The following is a 16,992-nucleotide window of genomic DNA, read 5'->3' on the forward strand; positions in this document are numbered from 1 at the left end:
AATATGAAAAGTGCAAGTTTGTGTGCTCCCATCAGTTACAATGAGCTTCTGTAAGAACAGTTTTTGCAAACTTTTGTTTACATAAAAATTGGAATTAGTCATGAAAGTCTCAAAATAATGAGAAAATCGCCAAATTTTGCTCAGATGCCATCCGCATAAATATCCATATCTTGGGTTTTTAGTCAAACCTCTAATCTCTGTGTATTTATTTCAGCTGAGCAATGAAATGCAGCTCAGCATCATGAACAGGGTAAAAAATGGAGAGATATCCATTGAGGATGCTCTGAACCAGGCAAGAAAGGAAAGAGAGCATCTTCGCCAGGTGGGTGTCCAGTCCGATCACAAACAGAAAGCAGATGGTTGTGATTATAGTGCAGTAACAATGAATTTCACGTGTCTCTTCCCTCCTTCAAGGATGAATCATATTTCAGGTTAGGTCTTAATATGCTGGAGAAACCCAGATTATAATGACACCAAAAGAAGGGGTTAGAGAACGAACAAAGCACTGAAAAGAAACTGAGCATGAGAAGCAATTACATAAAAGTGCAAGTTTTATTGTTCTACCGCAGCTAGACATTTTCATAAAAAGCAGCTACTGCATTGTTTGCAAGATTAAAATATGTGCCTGGGTTACATTCGTCCCGATTGTGCTCAGGTTGCCAAAATTACCTGCAGGTTTATTCTTAGCTTTATTTTTAGGCAAAGGTTTTAGATTTTCATGATTAGCATTCAGTCACAGTACTCACTCCAGTTATCTCAGGCGAAAGAGCATCAAAAGTTACCTTCTGAATGTCTCAGTTACAAAGTCCAAGCTGAAGAAAACTTGCTTTTGTTTATTTCAAGCTTCTAGCTTTTAACATTGTCTTTGCTAGTATGTTGCTCAGCCTGCTGAGTCAGTTTGAAAGCAGGTCTTTTTCTGACCAGTTTCCTGTAGCTAAACTTATTTTTGCATTTGGATTAAGGAGTGCTATGTGTGTCCTTTGAGGAAACAATTAATAGTTTATGCTATTATTTGAAATGTTGTTTTTAAAAGTGACTTCCTCTTTGATCTATAATTACTGTTACAGGAACAGCCTGAGAAAAGTACAACACAACAATACAACTTCAGCGTTCATAAACATGGCCGCTACAGGTGGCAAAAGCGGGTTCTACAGGTGAGTTTGAACAGCTGCTTGTCTACTTGCTGAAGGACAGCAGGGCCACTAACACCCTGAGGGGCCACATGGTTTGCAAGTTTAAGATAAAGCACTTTGCAAAGGTTTTCTATCTCCTGAACTTTATCACACTTTGTCATTTTACAAACACAAACCGGAGTGCAGATGCATATTTTTAAATCATAGACTAACCCGACATGACCTTTTAAAAATGTTTTACAAATAAAAATCCAAATTGAGCAAGGTGCATTTATCACTGACCCCTATCCCAGTTGGTTTTGTTAATTAAATTTTTAATTCAAAAATACTCTATTTATCCCAAAGGAAAATTAAATACTGGCATAACTCATATCATCTAAGTATCTTCAAATAATTGTTAGGATGGTGATGATGTGGGCAAGGGGACCTCCAGTAGCAGTCAGCGGTGCAGCAAATCTGAAGAGGCCTCTGACTGCAGACTGTTGCTGTATGACTGTCACTACATGCTAACAACTCAATTTCTGGCCGGCAGACACAATATTTCACAGTAACTTGTCCTGGATCTACAGTCAGCCACTGGCAAGCACTGTTTATCCACCTCATTTGCTTTTGCTGCTCCTCTTTAAATCTTTGTCTCTGTTTTTTCCATGAGACGTTTTTCCAGTCTCATATCCACCAACTTCCAACTTTGTGTGCACCTAGATTGATTTCAAGACCAAACTGCTGTGCAGCATAGAGAGAGGCATTGTCAAACGCCAGCTCCCTTTCTCCATTGTCAAGAGCTGTGATGATGGGGTTGGTTCCAGGTTCTCCATTTCTTTTAAAGAACACCATGACTATGAACTGGAGGCTACATCGCTGGAGGACAAACACAAGGTAAAGCTGTGGAAAATCATCACATGCGTTGAGACTTGTCATACTTACAGCGTTCTTTTGTCATGTAGATGATGCAGCTTGTGAATCAGATCATTCATGGAAACATATACAGCGATTCTGAAAGTGAGAACTCTGAATCGCAGCAGGAGCCTCAAGCATCACAGAGCCTTAAAGAAGGTGTATTGTTGCTGCACAGAGGAGGACTAGCATCATTCAAATGGGTGAAGTACGAATGCATCCTTCTTATTTCAATGTTACAGTTTAAAGAACAAAATTTAATAAAAATTTAAATATCATAAGAGAGAAATTTAAGAAATCTTGACCACAGACTCTAAGTCCTGCAGGTCCTGATACAGTTACTCTAACTGAATCTTATCTGTTTTCTCTCTTGGCTACTTTCTCTTTTTAGTCTTATACTATTTACATGAATAATGCCACAATGATATAAAAGATCTCTAGTCTGCTCAACAGTCTGCAGTTGTTCTTCTAGTTATGACACGATAAAGCAGAATTACCCAACTTCAGTCCTCGAGAGCTGCATCCTCCAGCTTTTTAATGTTGTCTATTTCTATCAGACTGGGGTTTTTTAGACCAAACTGAAACAACTGGTTGCAGAAATTCCCATTATTGTGTCTCCCTTTAATTTTTTTTGCTTTGTAATTGTGTTGTTTACTATTTTTTTAAAAATACAATAAAACTGATCACTGAGGAGACGTTAGTGAAATCCTTGTGGGTCTCTTCATTCTGAGTCTTGCCTGCATTGAGTACAAATACATGCTTTTTAAAGTTTATCATTAAAATATGATGCATATTCATGCATTGTTTTGTTATATGCATCTACTCAATGCTTGAATGGGTTCATAGTCACCTGGTGACATTGTTGTATAGAGCTGTGCATCATCTGCATATAAGGTTACTTATCTTATTTGTTATAGTCAGAGCTGAGGGGAACATATGTATACACAAAATGCCTCTTTTTAAAGGAGACAATAACCAAAATAGAAAAGGTTAAGACAACACAGGCAGCTCTAAATTACTTAAAAGTGCTATTTTTGACTTGGAAAAAACTCTAAAATACACAAGGACGAATTTTATTTCATTCATATAACCAAAACCAAAGTTATTCAATGATAGATTATTTTTTAAAAATCTTTAGGGCCAAGACAGGGTTATGTCAAAGTTTAACTAAAAGAAATCAGGTTGGCAGTCATTACATGTTGCAGTAAATTTGAAGTTTATAGATCATAGCGGATGAATATATGACTCAAAACTCACAACTATAGTTTAAAACAATGAAGATGTCAATGTGGGTCATCTACACACAGTGCAGCAGTTCCCACAAGGTAATAAAACTTGTGGGTTGTACAAAGATACAACTTACAGTTAAGATGGTTGCTTCACCTTGTACCACATATTTCCCCTTTCTTTTGTTTCAGATACAAAGCTCAGCTCCACCCAGGGGAGCTAACACTGGTCCCATTCAGGCAGCGAAGCAACATAGATAGAGACGTGACATCCTCAGTTCCTCTTTCCACTGTGATTCACTTATCAGACGGTGACACCAGTGTGCAGAAACCATATGGCTATGACACATTTATACTTATCACCCACAGAAATGAGTACCAGTGAGTAAGAATGTGTTCATTTCAGTCTGACATTTTAATAACAAACTTTTAGGGTTCTTTGCACATCACAGTTATTGTCCAGAATGGCTTGATTTGTAGTATAATAAATATGATGTCTTTAGAGTTACTTATCAGAGTGTTTCAGTTGAACAGGGAAGTTGGGTGAAGTTTTATTGATATGTTGCAGGTTTAAAATCCCTGCACAAGAGGAAGCAGTTTCTCCTGGTGCTGTGCAGAAGGAGCGTGATGCCTGGGTCAAAGCCATCCACAAACTGTGTTCACATTGGAAAAGGAAGTCCAGATCTGAACAGATGTTTGCAGAATCAAAGAGCTTACAACATATCAGTATACCAGAAGATGTTGATGACAATGACACAGATCTTGAGCGTGGTGGTGAATTTGCTGCTGAAGATTTAGTTCCAGAGGACGATAAAAATTCAGATTCCACATCTGGAGAAAGAGAGTGCACACTATCTGAGGAAGAAGGTCCGAGTTCTCCCTCAGCTGACACAAAACCAGTCCCAAGACCCCGCATTGGCAAGGCTGCCATTCAAGTTACTGCTGGATCAGACAATTTGAGTCCCCTCTCGTCTCCAACCTCTCTCTATGCGACTGTCTCAAAATTACCCCTGTCCCCCCCACACTCACCCTGCCATGCTGGCCTCATGTCCTTTCCTTCAGGCCCGGAGTCTCAAAAACCAGCCTCGCCAGATGTGAAACAACCTCCAACCCCGTTCATCCCGCCTCCACCACCTCTGCCTGTTAAACAAAGTACTCTTAAAAAATCCCGGACAAAGGCCTTCCACTGGGACCTCGTTGGGCATGAGAAGGTAGCCATCTTTTCTACTTGACCTTCTTTCACCAGAAGATACTGAATAAATAACATTTTGATATCATTATACTGGAAAAATTAGATATTATCAGTTAGAATTACATCATATTTTCTTCACTACACTATTTCTTATTTATCATCACAAAGTCTCCACTCTTCCTAAACTTTCTCATCTCAGTCTGTAAGTTCTACACTTACATCTATAAAATTTGATTATCATGAAAAAAAAATTATATTTGTTGTCACTCATTCATTATAATTATTACATAGAGTGAAATATTTCAAACACTTATTTCTTTGAAAGTTGAAGATTGTGGCTTATGCATGATGAAAAGTCAAAGTTCATATTGAAAATGCCAGAATAAGTGCAACAGAAAGGATAAGTTAAACTGACAAGTCAGGCTTCTGAGAAGTATGGTCATTTCCATGCTCTCACTACTTAGTTGGGCACCTTTTGCATGAAAGGTGCCCAACTTTCATGCAAAAGTTGGGCACCTTTGTGTCAGTGAAATGCAGCATGGACACAATCAGCCTGTGGCACTGCTGAGGTGTAATGGAAGATAACTGCCTGCAGGTCATATGCATTGCTGCATCCACAGTCTCTCATCTTCCTCTTCCTCTCTGAAATTTATATCAAACAAGTTTGCTTGGTCACTGAACCAACTTTTGGTACCTTGGGCAGTGTGGGCTGGTAACAGGTCAACTCAGCATCTCCACAAAGTTTGTAAGCAAGCAGGAAGAATTAATTGCTCTAAAATGTAACTGGTAGACAGCTGTGTTGACTGTGGATTTCATAAAACCCAGGAGAAGACATGTCACACCAAAACATAATTAACTATATAAACTTCACACTGGTCTTCAAGCAACATGGATTCTGTCCCTTCTATTCCTCATCCAGATGCTGGGACATTGATCTCCAAATGAAATGCAAACTTTGCTTTGGAAAACTGAGCAGCTGTACAGCTCTTTTCTCCTTAGTCCATATATAATAAGTTATCTAGGATGCATTGACTCAAGCCTGAGTCTATTCCTTAAGCTCCAAAAAATTCTTGAAAGAAACTGGAATTAGGGTTGGAAAGAGGGCTGGGATTAGAGTTGGTCAGAAATAGTGAACATTTTCACAGTAATTTAATTTCCTCAGACCTACGCAAGGAAGGGTTATCAATTTTTCTGTTTGCTCCAATCATAAAATGTCAAAGGAGAAGAATGAAAGTTCTGTTCTGTTAGCAAAAGTAGCTATTGGTGATGTTTGCAGCAGCTTCCCCCCCACCAATGATTCTACAAAAGCTCTATTTCTTGTAGGATTCCTCCCCCCACTGAATAAATTGACTCAAATAAATGGTGCATTTTTCAGCCTGCATTTATCCTATTAAAATGAAATAATATTTTTTAAAAGTCTGCTTCTTACTTTGCCATGGGCACTAATAAATGAGCAGAGTGTATATGTTTTTTTTTACCCGGGTTATAATATTTTTTCTTCCAACAGATTACAAAAACATTTTGGGTTCAGGAAAAGAGCAAGAAGCCTGAAATCGACACATCACGTTTGTTCGAGCAGTTCGCTGTCAAAGATCTGGGATCGTTTGGCACAACGGACTCGAGTAGTACGCAGCACATCATGCTCAACCAGAAGATTGCACACAACTTCAGTGAGTAACTCCTCTCTGATTGCATTTCTGAGTTCATTTTTAATAGCATTTGCAGCAGCAACGCGATTATTAACACATTATTAGGAAGATGAGCATTCTTCATTTCCTGTTGCTGCGAAACCAATTCTTCCGGATTAAGTCTAATGAAAAAAGCTCATTTCCATGGGTAGTAATAGGCTACCTGTTCCCACCCAGTAGATGGCAGCACCACACAAACAGTAACAATAATTCCTACAGGAAGGCAACAGATGGCTCACAAACTTTGGAGGTGAATTGAGGACCAGTGTGAAATAAAAACAGGTTAACTGGAAATTCTGCAAATCCTCACTTTCTCATTGAAGACTGGGACATTTTGGCTGCTAAGCAAACAGATTGTTGTTTTCTTATGTCTGCCAGCAGGGGACAGTGTTGTACCAATCTTTAGGGCCATGCTTGCCCCTGAGGGAGAGCCATAGTTGATTGTAAGGTATTCTATCTCGCATCTAATGGCTTTTCACTTTTGATTACCTGAGGCTTGTACATTTCAAGACCTCACCAGAAGGAGAGCATTTCCAAAACTTCCCCTCAGAGGTCCTGCTTGTAGCTCAGTCCCCGCTGGTAAGACGTACAGATGTGGCAGTGGCTGGCTGCTAAATGGAATCAGCGCGAATGTGCAGAATGGCAACATAATTCGAGTTCACATGTTCATAAAATATAAATAGGAGGGTGTCTAAGAGACAGTAGCAGAGATTTCTGGCCCTCATGCAGAACACACTGATAGTACTCCTAGACTTGTTAACTTTTGGTTGTGTCAGGAAGTGAGCTATGACAGCCTGCAGGCAACCTGGGGCCATGCATTCTTCTGCTTCCAGCTTTTTGAAAAATGTTGACATTTGATAAACAAGGGAGTAAGCCTGGCTTGATGTTCCTCCTTCCTTTGTTCCTCTTTACATCAGCACAGAAAGTCACATCTTTGCTTTGAAGCATAATGAACCCTTGCAAAAGTTAGCTTGCAGCACTGAAAATCTCAGTAAACTGGATGTGTCACAGTGCTTTCAGTCATTCATTTAGGAAAGCAACACATGAATACAGTAATACCACACATTGAACTGTTAATGTTTGAAAAGCATTCTATAGTTGCAGTTAATTTAAAAATGTCAATACATGACTAAGGTCTCCTTTACATCTGAATTGAAAAGTATTATGTTATTATAGAAAGTTTAAATAGAATAAAACAGAACTATCCTTTATTGTCCTTTAGTGGGGGAATTAACATGTGCAAAGTGACAGTCAAATGGAAGCAAACATATTAAAAAAAAGATTAATATATCAAAACAAAACATAAAAGCTAGAGACTGTCTAGTAAGAGCAAATTTACAACACAAGAAAAATAGTACTGCATACTTAATAAAAATAGCACACTCAGATTAAAAGAACTGAGTGCAACTGAGTAAGATAAAAATGCTAATTTGTGCAGGAAAAACATACAATTTACAAGAAATGAAAAACTGCAAGTAACAGTAGGGATGTAAACACTTATTGTGATTTTTGGGATGAATAATTATAAATATGTAAAGTGCAATAGTTGTGCGTTTTTACAAAAGATTTATATTCCTTGATTTTCCGAATTTGTCACACCAAGTTCAGTATGTTTTATTTGGATTTTGTTCTTGTAATATGACAAAACATAAAAAAAACCTTTCTAATGGTGTACATACAATTGATATTGTAGGATATAATTATTACCAGGACTTTATTTTCTCCTCCTCTCTGTATGTCCTTACAGTCTCCACACACACTCTCTCACACACAGTCCCTGGTTCTGCTTGCATCTTTATCACCCAGAAACCTGACTAAGTTTGCGCTGTTCATGCAGTTTAGGTTTCATTCCTTCACACTTACTTTATCTGATCCCATCACACTTGAGAAACTTGAATGCACGTTTTTCTGTTTTTGTTTCACACTTACAGAAACACACAGGCTAACAATGTGACTCTATCTTGATCAGATAGTATTACAAGTATACAATTAATAATTAACAAAAAAATAGTGAGGTGTTAATTAGTGCAAGTATGTAGCGTCTCACCGCTGCTGCACTCAAAATGACGTTAAAAGACAACAGTGTGAAGATAAAGAGGTGGAAGTCTTACAGTGCCTGAGGATCAAAGTATTCTTATCTCTTGAACTTTTTCCACAAATTTTCTGATCATTATCAGAAACCTTAATGTGTTTCTTTAGTATTTTAAGCAACAGAGACAAAGTAGCAAAGCAAAAAGAGACATCTATTTTTTATTTCTCTCAAATCAATTTCTGAAAAGCGTATTTTGTACTTCCATTCTGACTCTGGAGTCACCTTTCATTGTAAGTACAGCTGCAACTCCTTTAAGTTGTGTTTCTACCAGCATTGCACATGTTGACGTTGCAATTTAACCCATTATTCTTTAACCCATTATTTGTTGTATGTAGATATGCTTAAGTTAGATCATTCTAACTCAGTGCAGTGTTAGTTTTCCATGAAGCCCAAAAAGTTCAGTTTTGGTCTCATCTGACCACAACACCTTTTTCTACTAATTTACTTTGTCCCCTGCATGACTTGACCAATAGTCTTGACTCTTTGCAGCTTCTTTGATTCCTACTTTCATTGGCCAGGTCCCAGTAGGTTTGAAGTTCGTCCATACTCTGTGTACTTCCTGTCATCGGACTGAGCAGAGCTCCATGAAGTATTTACAAATGAGATAACTTCTGAGGGCAGTTGGTAGAAAGCAAAAGAAATAAAGGCAAAATTGTCAAAAGGACAGAACATAATGCTCACATGCCTAACTCTAAATTTACAGTCTTTAATCACAAAAAGAAAATACAACAGGAAAAGATTTTTTTTGTCCTTTGTCCAAAGAATACTTTCATTCAGTTGTGAAACTTTCTTTTTAAAAAGAAATAGTGAATTACATATTCTATACTAACATTAGGTAACTGAGCTCCAAGAATGAGTAAGTATTGTTTTAGCACTTTTAGCCTTTGGTACAGTAAACTTACATTCATCTCTTAGACTGTATTTAGTGTTCTGCAGTACAAAATATTTTAACCACTCTCTGGCAAGGTTTTTGATTTTACATAAAACATTATTTGGATTATTTATAATAGATCTGGAAAGAAAATACTTTTAAATCTAAATCGGGCAGGAGTTTGAATAATTTTGAGTTTAACTGCATTGCATTAGCCTATCACTTTAAATATCTTTAAAGTTTATGACTAAAATGTGACCAAATCTAAACAAATAATCACTTCACAAAAACATTGAATTATGGAATTTTTAAGTGGCTTGATCTCAAAACTGTCTTTACAGGCCAGCATGAACACCAGTAGCAACAAAGAAAAACCTACAATTATGTGCAGATTTATAGCATCCAATGCTCATTAACAACAAAAAGCTTTTTTAACACAATATTTGTGTTAATTGATTTATCTTTGTGTAAACTCAACAAAAACAACACAGAAATTATGCTTAATCTCAGCTAAAAAGCTAAATAAAAAATAAAAAAATACAGCAAAAAGCTGCTTGTTTTGTTTTGCAAGGCCGGTGTTCCCGCTTTGACTCTTGACTGAATCTTTTATAAGTTGACTTATCTTACCAGCTCATGTAGGTTAAACTTTGAGTCCTGATTAATAACGGTGCTCTTGTTTGTATTTGTTCTTGGAGGCCAGTCCAATTACCATTATGCCTCAAAGCAGAATATTACCACACGTCTCTCTGTTTTGATTTTTATTTCATTGGTCTTAGTAATGTTACATACACAAAAATGTTCAGAGTTCTTCTACCACTGCCTATATCAATATCCAGGTACGAAAGGTTATAAATAAAGCAAAACAACTTGTGTTTGGAATTCCCCCAGCACTGCGCTGTTGATGATCTTCATCATCACAAATCTTGTGATCTTTTTCAAATGGAATTTATAATTAGATCTCTAAAAATACTGAAAAAGTGGGCATAAAGATTTTTTTTGTTTCTAGTAATGATCAAATTGACCAAACAAACATTTAGTTTCACTTGAAAGGAAATAATAGTCTGTGCCATATCACATTTGAAATACTGGTTACAAAAATATTACTCTTAAAGTTGTTTACTATGTTGGAAACTTGAGTTACATTTCTTCAACCCTAGCATTGACACTAGACTGCTTTTGTGGTATGAAGATGATGTTTTAATTAAAAATTTTAGGGTGATCCAGTGGAAAGAATAAAAAAATGCTTTAAAATAGTTTTCACCTGGTCTTCTTAAGCAGGTGAAAGCAATGTTAACAATACTGAAATGTACAAATTTGCTCAGAAAAAGAACCCTAAACATACTCAGTTCTGGAAATAAGTTGGCAAAGTCTGGGGATTTTCTGTCCTGTGATCAGACAATTACAAAAGATGTGTTTGACAGAAAAACAACCCAGCAGGGCACCAAATTACTAAACTAAAACATGACAGCATCATACTCGGGTTTTTACTTTGCTTTAGAAGGAACTTGGAACTTAGGTATCAGAAATACATCCAGGGCAATAACATGATGTCTTCACCAGAAGAAAATTTAAGTTTTGGATGATCTTACCAGAATCAAGATCTAAATTTTGTTTAAAAAATCTGTGAAATTGACTAAAGAGGGAAGGGGAAAAAATCTCACAATCTGATAAATTTGGAAAACATTTGAAAAGTAAGAAAGCCAAATATTGGCATGAGATAATGCGGGATGCTGAGAGATGCCTACCAACGATGAGTTCTGAAGTTGAAATAAAATGTGATTCAGCATAGTATTAGTTTAAGGCTACAAGAAATTGTGTTACCAGGTGAAACTAAAATAACTAAGGTTTACTCATTCTTATTTTTCAATTGAATTACTGAAGATTCAATTACATCACAAAAAACAAACCAACAAAAAAACAGCCTTTTAAAAATGGAGCCCTGGCGGTTTTTCACTTAAATGACACTTATTTACAGTATAGACCACAGCAGCAGCACAGCAGCCAAAAAGACTCATAGATCCTTTCAAAAGAGAAAGAAACTTAAAAGAAATATAGAAAGCAATACTGTTTGAAATGTTAAGAGGCTTCTGCTCCTTTCTTTTCCCTTTATGTTTGAAAAAGCTACAATTCCTGTATTTGACTGGCTTACTAGTTATGTCATTCCATCTCTATATCAGTAAAATGTGTTTGGAGGGTGGCACCACCGCACAGGCCAGCCAGAAACACCTACAGAGCAGATGACAGCACGTTTTTGTGTGATTTTCCTTTGGATTGCTGTACATTACATTCCAGCACTTCTAAAGGCCGTGTCTGCTTTCATCGTGTTTAATGTTTAAATCAGTCAGGTGCAATTCAAAGGCTTAGACAGCATTTGGGTCTTGCTGCCTTTTGACTTTATGCATGATGATAGGGTGTAAAATAATGAGGTAAAAGGCTTTCTCCTTTCAGAATAAAAACTTCCATGCTTGACAGTTTTTAAACACATTCCTCTCTTCTGCATTTCAACTGAATTGTTATTCTAGCAGCTGTAATTGACAACTACCGCTCGGACAATTAATAAAAATAATCAAAATGTAGCTGTCATGGAAGTTCAGAAAGAAATAGACTCTTTAGTGTAAATTTGAGAATTTGCAAGGGACTGATTGACGTTTTTAATGACCCACATGTTATTTTAAAGCTAAATCCCACTCTGGTCAAAAAGCGAAGATGTCAGAACATAGCTTACTAAAAAAAAAAAATCCAGTTTTTCTATTTATAATTGCAACAGATAAAAAAAATGAACCAAAAATGAAAGAAGGGTAAATATTCCCGATAATAATGATTAGATAAAATTCAATGCAGAATTGTATGACCAAAGTGCATTCATCTGTAGAATGTCTGCCTGACCCATATGAACATTTACCTTGATAGTCCCTCTGCATGCAGCCATTTTAATGGCAGGAAATGTCGCAGTCCTAATTAAAAGTACACCTGTGGCTTCCTGCCCACAGTGGGATACCCTCTCTGTCTCTGTGCTCCAATATACCAGGCCAATGCCCAGTTTGTCTGAGTGCCAGTCGACAAAGGACTTAATTTGCACTTACATGTTTGCATGTGAGGGATTTTTGGCTGGGAGGTCACACTGGACTACGAGTAGTGCAAAAAATGATTCAGGATGTTTGATGTCATTTGAAAATGGGATTTGAAAGACCTATCTTCTGGGTCTTTCATGTCCCAAAAAATGGGACATGCCCACGTGAGGAAACTGTTGTCTCAGCTTCAATGTCAAAGACTGAGAGGTATGAAAAATAAAGTCATGCTAAAGAGAGAAGAGTTTAGCACTATTTTATCAATCAGTCATGAGAGAATTTTTAACGATGAGTTCATTTTAGGGGGATAATCTGTTTGCTTTCTACTGGAGCAAACAGTAGAAAGACAAAATAAAGAAATGGGTCTGTTTTCAGTTTTGCCAACAAGGCAAAAAATACAAAGAACCCACCGATGTACAAGTAACAATGATTGAAATAACAAAAATCTTTGGCTAACTTTATTTAAAAACAAAAGAAAGTGAAAGAAGATCAGATAACGATGACATCCTCCAAACACCAGACATCCTTATGCATATTTTTTATGGCTTTATTAGCCCTACCAGTTACTGCAGCCTGAAAACATGCACTAAAAACTGAATATTGTTCACCTTATATGTATTTATTGTAACAAATCCCACCCAAAAATAAATAAATAAAAATACATTGGAAGTCAAATATTGTCAGCATATTTGATCTGGTCCAAATTCAGCTTTAGAAATTCAAACGTTTTAGCAACATGTAAACATCATTTGGCTTTTCACATGAAGGGTAAACCACAAAAAGCCACTGCTTGAGAAGCTGGTTGTTTCCAGTGTCCAATCAGATTAATTGAAAGCTCAGGGGAAGGAATGATGTCTTAGACACTAAGAGAACCTTTACATTGAATCCTGCATCATCCAGACGTTTTACCCAAAATGAAGGAAAAAAAAAAACCCCATACGCTTCGACTTGATAGGATGCAAATTTGTGCATTTGCCTTAGGCTTTAGGGAGAAAGTAATTAAGTAAAGGTCCCTTTGTCTTCGGAAGGCTTTTTTAAATTCATTTGGATAAGAGGTCTATCTGTCAAGAGGAAAACTTTCATGTACCATTGAGTGTGTTGATTTTTCCTAATCTCTTGTTCTTCCAGACATTTTCCTTAAAAGTTTTCCGGTGCAACCAGGGGAGCTGAAGGACAAACTGTTCATTATTAATGAGGAAGATGGAGGTTTGTCTGATGAGCACATCACCTCTCTGAGAAGGTATGACTTTGTGCCAAAAGAAGTGCTAATTTGTATTCAAACCCTAGTTTTTTTGCATAATAAGCAAAAGTTGAGAGTGAAATGACCTTATGTGCCCTAGTCTGAGTGTGTTTGATACTTGGTTGAGTGGGTGTAAACAAAACTAGCAGCTCAACAAACACCCAAGAAGGTATGCGGGTGTGAGATATCCAGGATGATGTGAAACAGGAAGAACCAGAACCAGAACCAGATGGTGAACAGGAGACACAGTTTACACAGCAGCCTTCACAATCTTCTAATACTAAAAATAAGCTTTTATCAGAGTGGCTTACTACTAAAAGTTTCATTTCTGGTTATTTGCGGAGATGGAAACTATTGACTTGCCCCCAGGAGTAAGGCACTGAAAGGAGGTAGAACACTTCCTGGCTCTTACCTGCAGTTTACTCCGTAGCTTGGGAAGTTTCCCTCCTGGAAGGCAAAAGTTATCTAAGGTACTCTGCTGTGGTGGATTTATTTATTCTATGAAAACGTAATATATATTTTAATGCGCTCTGGCATAGACCCGAGGAAAGAACCACTCCCAATAGGTGCTGCAATATTAATGGACACTGCTGTTCTCCAGCGGCACGGTGGACGACTTTTCTCTTTGAGAAGAGAATCCCTTTAGTTTTGGGGGCAGAACATTCAGAAATGACAGGAGAAGGAACTCCAAATGAGAGTTCAGATTCAGTGCCAGAGAGTAGATGGCGGCGCCAATCAGCGTCTTGCTGCTTTATAGAAGCTGACAAAAACCATCAACCCAACTTGGTTCTGAATCATTTCTCAAGGCCATTGTAATACAATCCAATAGCTTCAAAGGGGTCATGTGGCTGTATAGAGGAACAAAATTCAAAAAGGAAAATATGGAATTTCCATTTATTGTCTCTTTTTTTTGTAAATATATTTTCCTAAACAAGTGTTTATCCCAACTATTTACTGATAATCTAAAACAGAATTAAAATCGCAGCAGTTTCCCAAACTGTTAAAGGCTCTGGTTATTTCTAACATTAACCTGGATGAAAATATGCTTTAAATCTGATGCATCTTTGCGTTTTATTGGTTATATACATTATCCTAATATTTGGAAATCTATTTTATGCTTAACATGTAAGTCTTTTCAAACTAAATATGAGTAACAGTGTTCAGACAGTCTAAAAATGTCTAAAAGCATGGCACATTCCCATCATACAACCGTTTTGTAGAACAAAGCGGAAATTCAGGAGTGCCTCATATTAATATCCGAAACCTGTTTGTTCTGTGGATTCAACCCTTTTAAACTCGAAGTGGATTTCACAAAATGAATAAATAAAAAGTCTAAATATCTTTGAAATTCAACCAGCTCCCCTGTGAAAGCATAACCCAGCCACCAGACAAAATTCTGAAAAATTCCACCAAAGTGGGTGGAGCCAAGAGACACCGAGGGGCAAGACCAAGTGTGTGTGTGAATTAAGGAAATTTACACAAAAATGTCACAATTTGCATAGAAACATGTAGAAAGCTCCCTTAAGGACACTTTATCTGCAAAGAAATTGATTTGATGTGTCTTTAAGATTCCATTCATATCCAAACTGAAAAGTGTTTGTTTTTATTTTTAAGGTACGTCCCCACTTTGGAGGATGTGGAAATGTATAAATCCCACAAGGGTCCAGTTTCAGAGCTGCATATTGTGGACCGGTACATGATGGAGGTACTGTTTACTGTTTTACAGATGTGGGGACTAAAAGGAAGTAAACATGTTTTGACTCATGTATTTCTCAGTAAATATCTTAGGCCGCAAATCAAGTTTTGTGCAATAAACTGGAGTGACAAATTGAAGAAATATTAAACACATGACGAAAACAAGAACTGAAAGGGAATGAAAATCACAGAGCGCTGTCAACATATGGAAAGCAATCCTGCCTTCTGTCAATGCAATTGAATTAATCAGCTGATCTAGTTCTAATTGACAGTCCGGAGCAAGCCTTCTCATCAGCAAAGATCATGAAACAAACGTGCATGGTTAGGAAAGAACTCTATTAAGATCTTCACAACCTTATCGTTTAAAATACACTGGCTAAAACATTGATTACAGATGTATTTCTAAACTTCTGACTGTTCCAGAAGTTTAGAACAGTCTTTTTTTTTTGAACAAATATTTCTTTTGTGGCCACAATATTTAAGTAGAAACAATATAATTTCATCACAAACCAGGTGACAACAAAGTGTTCGTCACAACATTTCTGACTAAGGAGCAAAGCACTGATCAGAAAAAGGTCACTTACAAAGAAACCGGAAAAGCAGGTGCGGTTGTTTCAAATAAACAAAAACACAGTAATGTACTGAATGCCATGACTTCTATTTGTATTCATTTCAAAAGACTCCACCGATGAAGTTTGTTCAAGGTTTCATTTATTTTGATCAATCGATAAAAATCTGAGTGCACAGAAGAGGCAACATGTATCCTCATGTATCCTCATCCTCAAACACCTTCATGATCCAAGCAAACATACAAGTGTTAACATTAAGCAATCCATGCAACTTTTCTATTCAGTAGGAGTCTACGGCTATGTTTGATGTTTTTCATTGATCCATTTCAATTCCCTTTATTCCACTAGATGAATTTATGGACATGTGTTAGCATGTCTTTGTTTTACTTTATCTGAGGGTATGCTAACATTGCATGTGGTTTTCATGTCAGCAGCCCAATTCTGTCAAATTTACATATTGAGGAAAAATGTTAATGTGGTCATTAATTTTTACCCCCATTTATTTCAACTCATATTGAATAAAGATGCAAACTTGTCACAGAAACTTGAAAAAGTTAATTCCCAAAAATTTCTTATTGTAACACGGCAGATCTAACCAGGACGCTACTTTTCTGCCTTACTTAGTATTATGATTACTGTAATTAAGGCAGCAAGCGTTTTCTGTAGGAACGCTTTTTGAATCTATTCACCTGCCTCCTCATTCACACAGTGGGCGTTATGACAAGCTCCATTTGGTAATCACCTTCCAGGAAAGCAGATCAACTGGACTGCATGTGGAAGATTAGTGGAGAGATAGCAGATGATAAAGCTGCCGAGAAATATCCGACACCTGACATAAGGGCTGTCAAATGCAGAAAACAGGTTTAGTCCTTATGGAGATCTGTTGTAGATTGGCATGGGTTTCCAATTGGGTACATACAGTTTAGTTCTCATGATTTATAAACTGGTTTTATTTGTTAGTTCCATGCCAGGAAACAGTTTTAAAAGAGGTAGGCCAGCAATTGCAACAATCGAGGGAAATGATGAAGTGGGAAATTGCCTTAAAATGGAGAACTTTGAACCAGCTTGTTTGAATTTGTGTCAAAGTTTGTTGGGAACAGATCAGTTCTGCACCTGCCCCTTTCTACTCTATTACCAGTCCTTTGTAATGTGTGTAGTATGGAGGTTTAAGTTTCTTTCTTAGAAAAATGCATAAATACATCTCAAGAAGGAAATGACACCTGAAATCAGGAGAAGTTGTTGTAAAACCTCTCATGAAATTTTCTGCCTTAATGTTCACTTTTATAAGAACATCAAAAATCTAAGAAGAGTCTGGCTAAAAACA

The 16,992-nt window shown here is 37.0% G+C and overlaps 1 protein-coding gene across 1 annotated transcript in view; it reads left to right on the forward strand.

Annotated features, from left to right (window-relative positions):
* LOC116717239 (formin-like protein 13) overlaps positions 1 to 16,992 on the forward strand; it is a 50,377-nt gene that overhangs the window by 645 nt on the left and 32,740 nt on the right. Inside the window, exons 2-10 of the mRNA XM_032558466.1 lie at positions 215 to 322; positions 1,068 to 1,154; positions 1,836 to 2,009; positions 2,078 to 2,235; positions 3,446 to 3,634; positions 3,822 to 4,464; positions 5,953 to 6,115; positions 13,293 to 13,404; positions 15,019 to 15,109. Of these exons, the coding sequence (XP_032414357.1) occupies positions 215 to 322; positions 1,068 to 1,154; positions 1,836 to 2,009; positions 2,078 to 2,235; positions 3,446 to 3,634; positions 3,822 to 4,464; positions 5,953 to 6,115; positions 13,293 to 13,404; positions 15,019 to 15,109 (1,725 nt within the window). The remainder of the gene's footprint in view (positions 1 to 214; positions 323 to 1,067; positions 1,155 to 1,835; positions 2,010 to 2,077; positions 2,236 to 3,445; positions 3,635 to 3,821; positions 4,465 to 5,952; positions 6,116 to 13,292; positions 13,405 to 15,018; positions 15,110 to 16,992) is intronic.

Source organism: Xiphophorus hellerii, chromosome 1, assembly GCF_003331165.1.
Source record: "Xiphophorus hellerii strain 12219 chromosome 1, Xiphophorus_hellerii-4.1, whole genome shotgun sequence".
Classification (NCBI taxonomy): domain Eukaryota; kingdom Metazoa; phylum Chordata; class Actinopteri; order Cyprinodontiformes; family Poeciliidae; genus Xiphophorus; species Xiphophorus hellerii.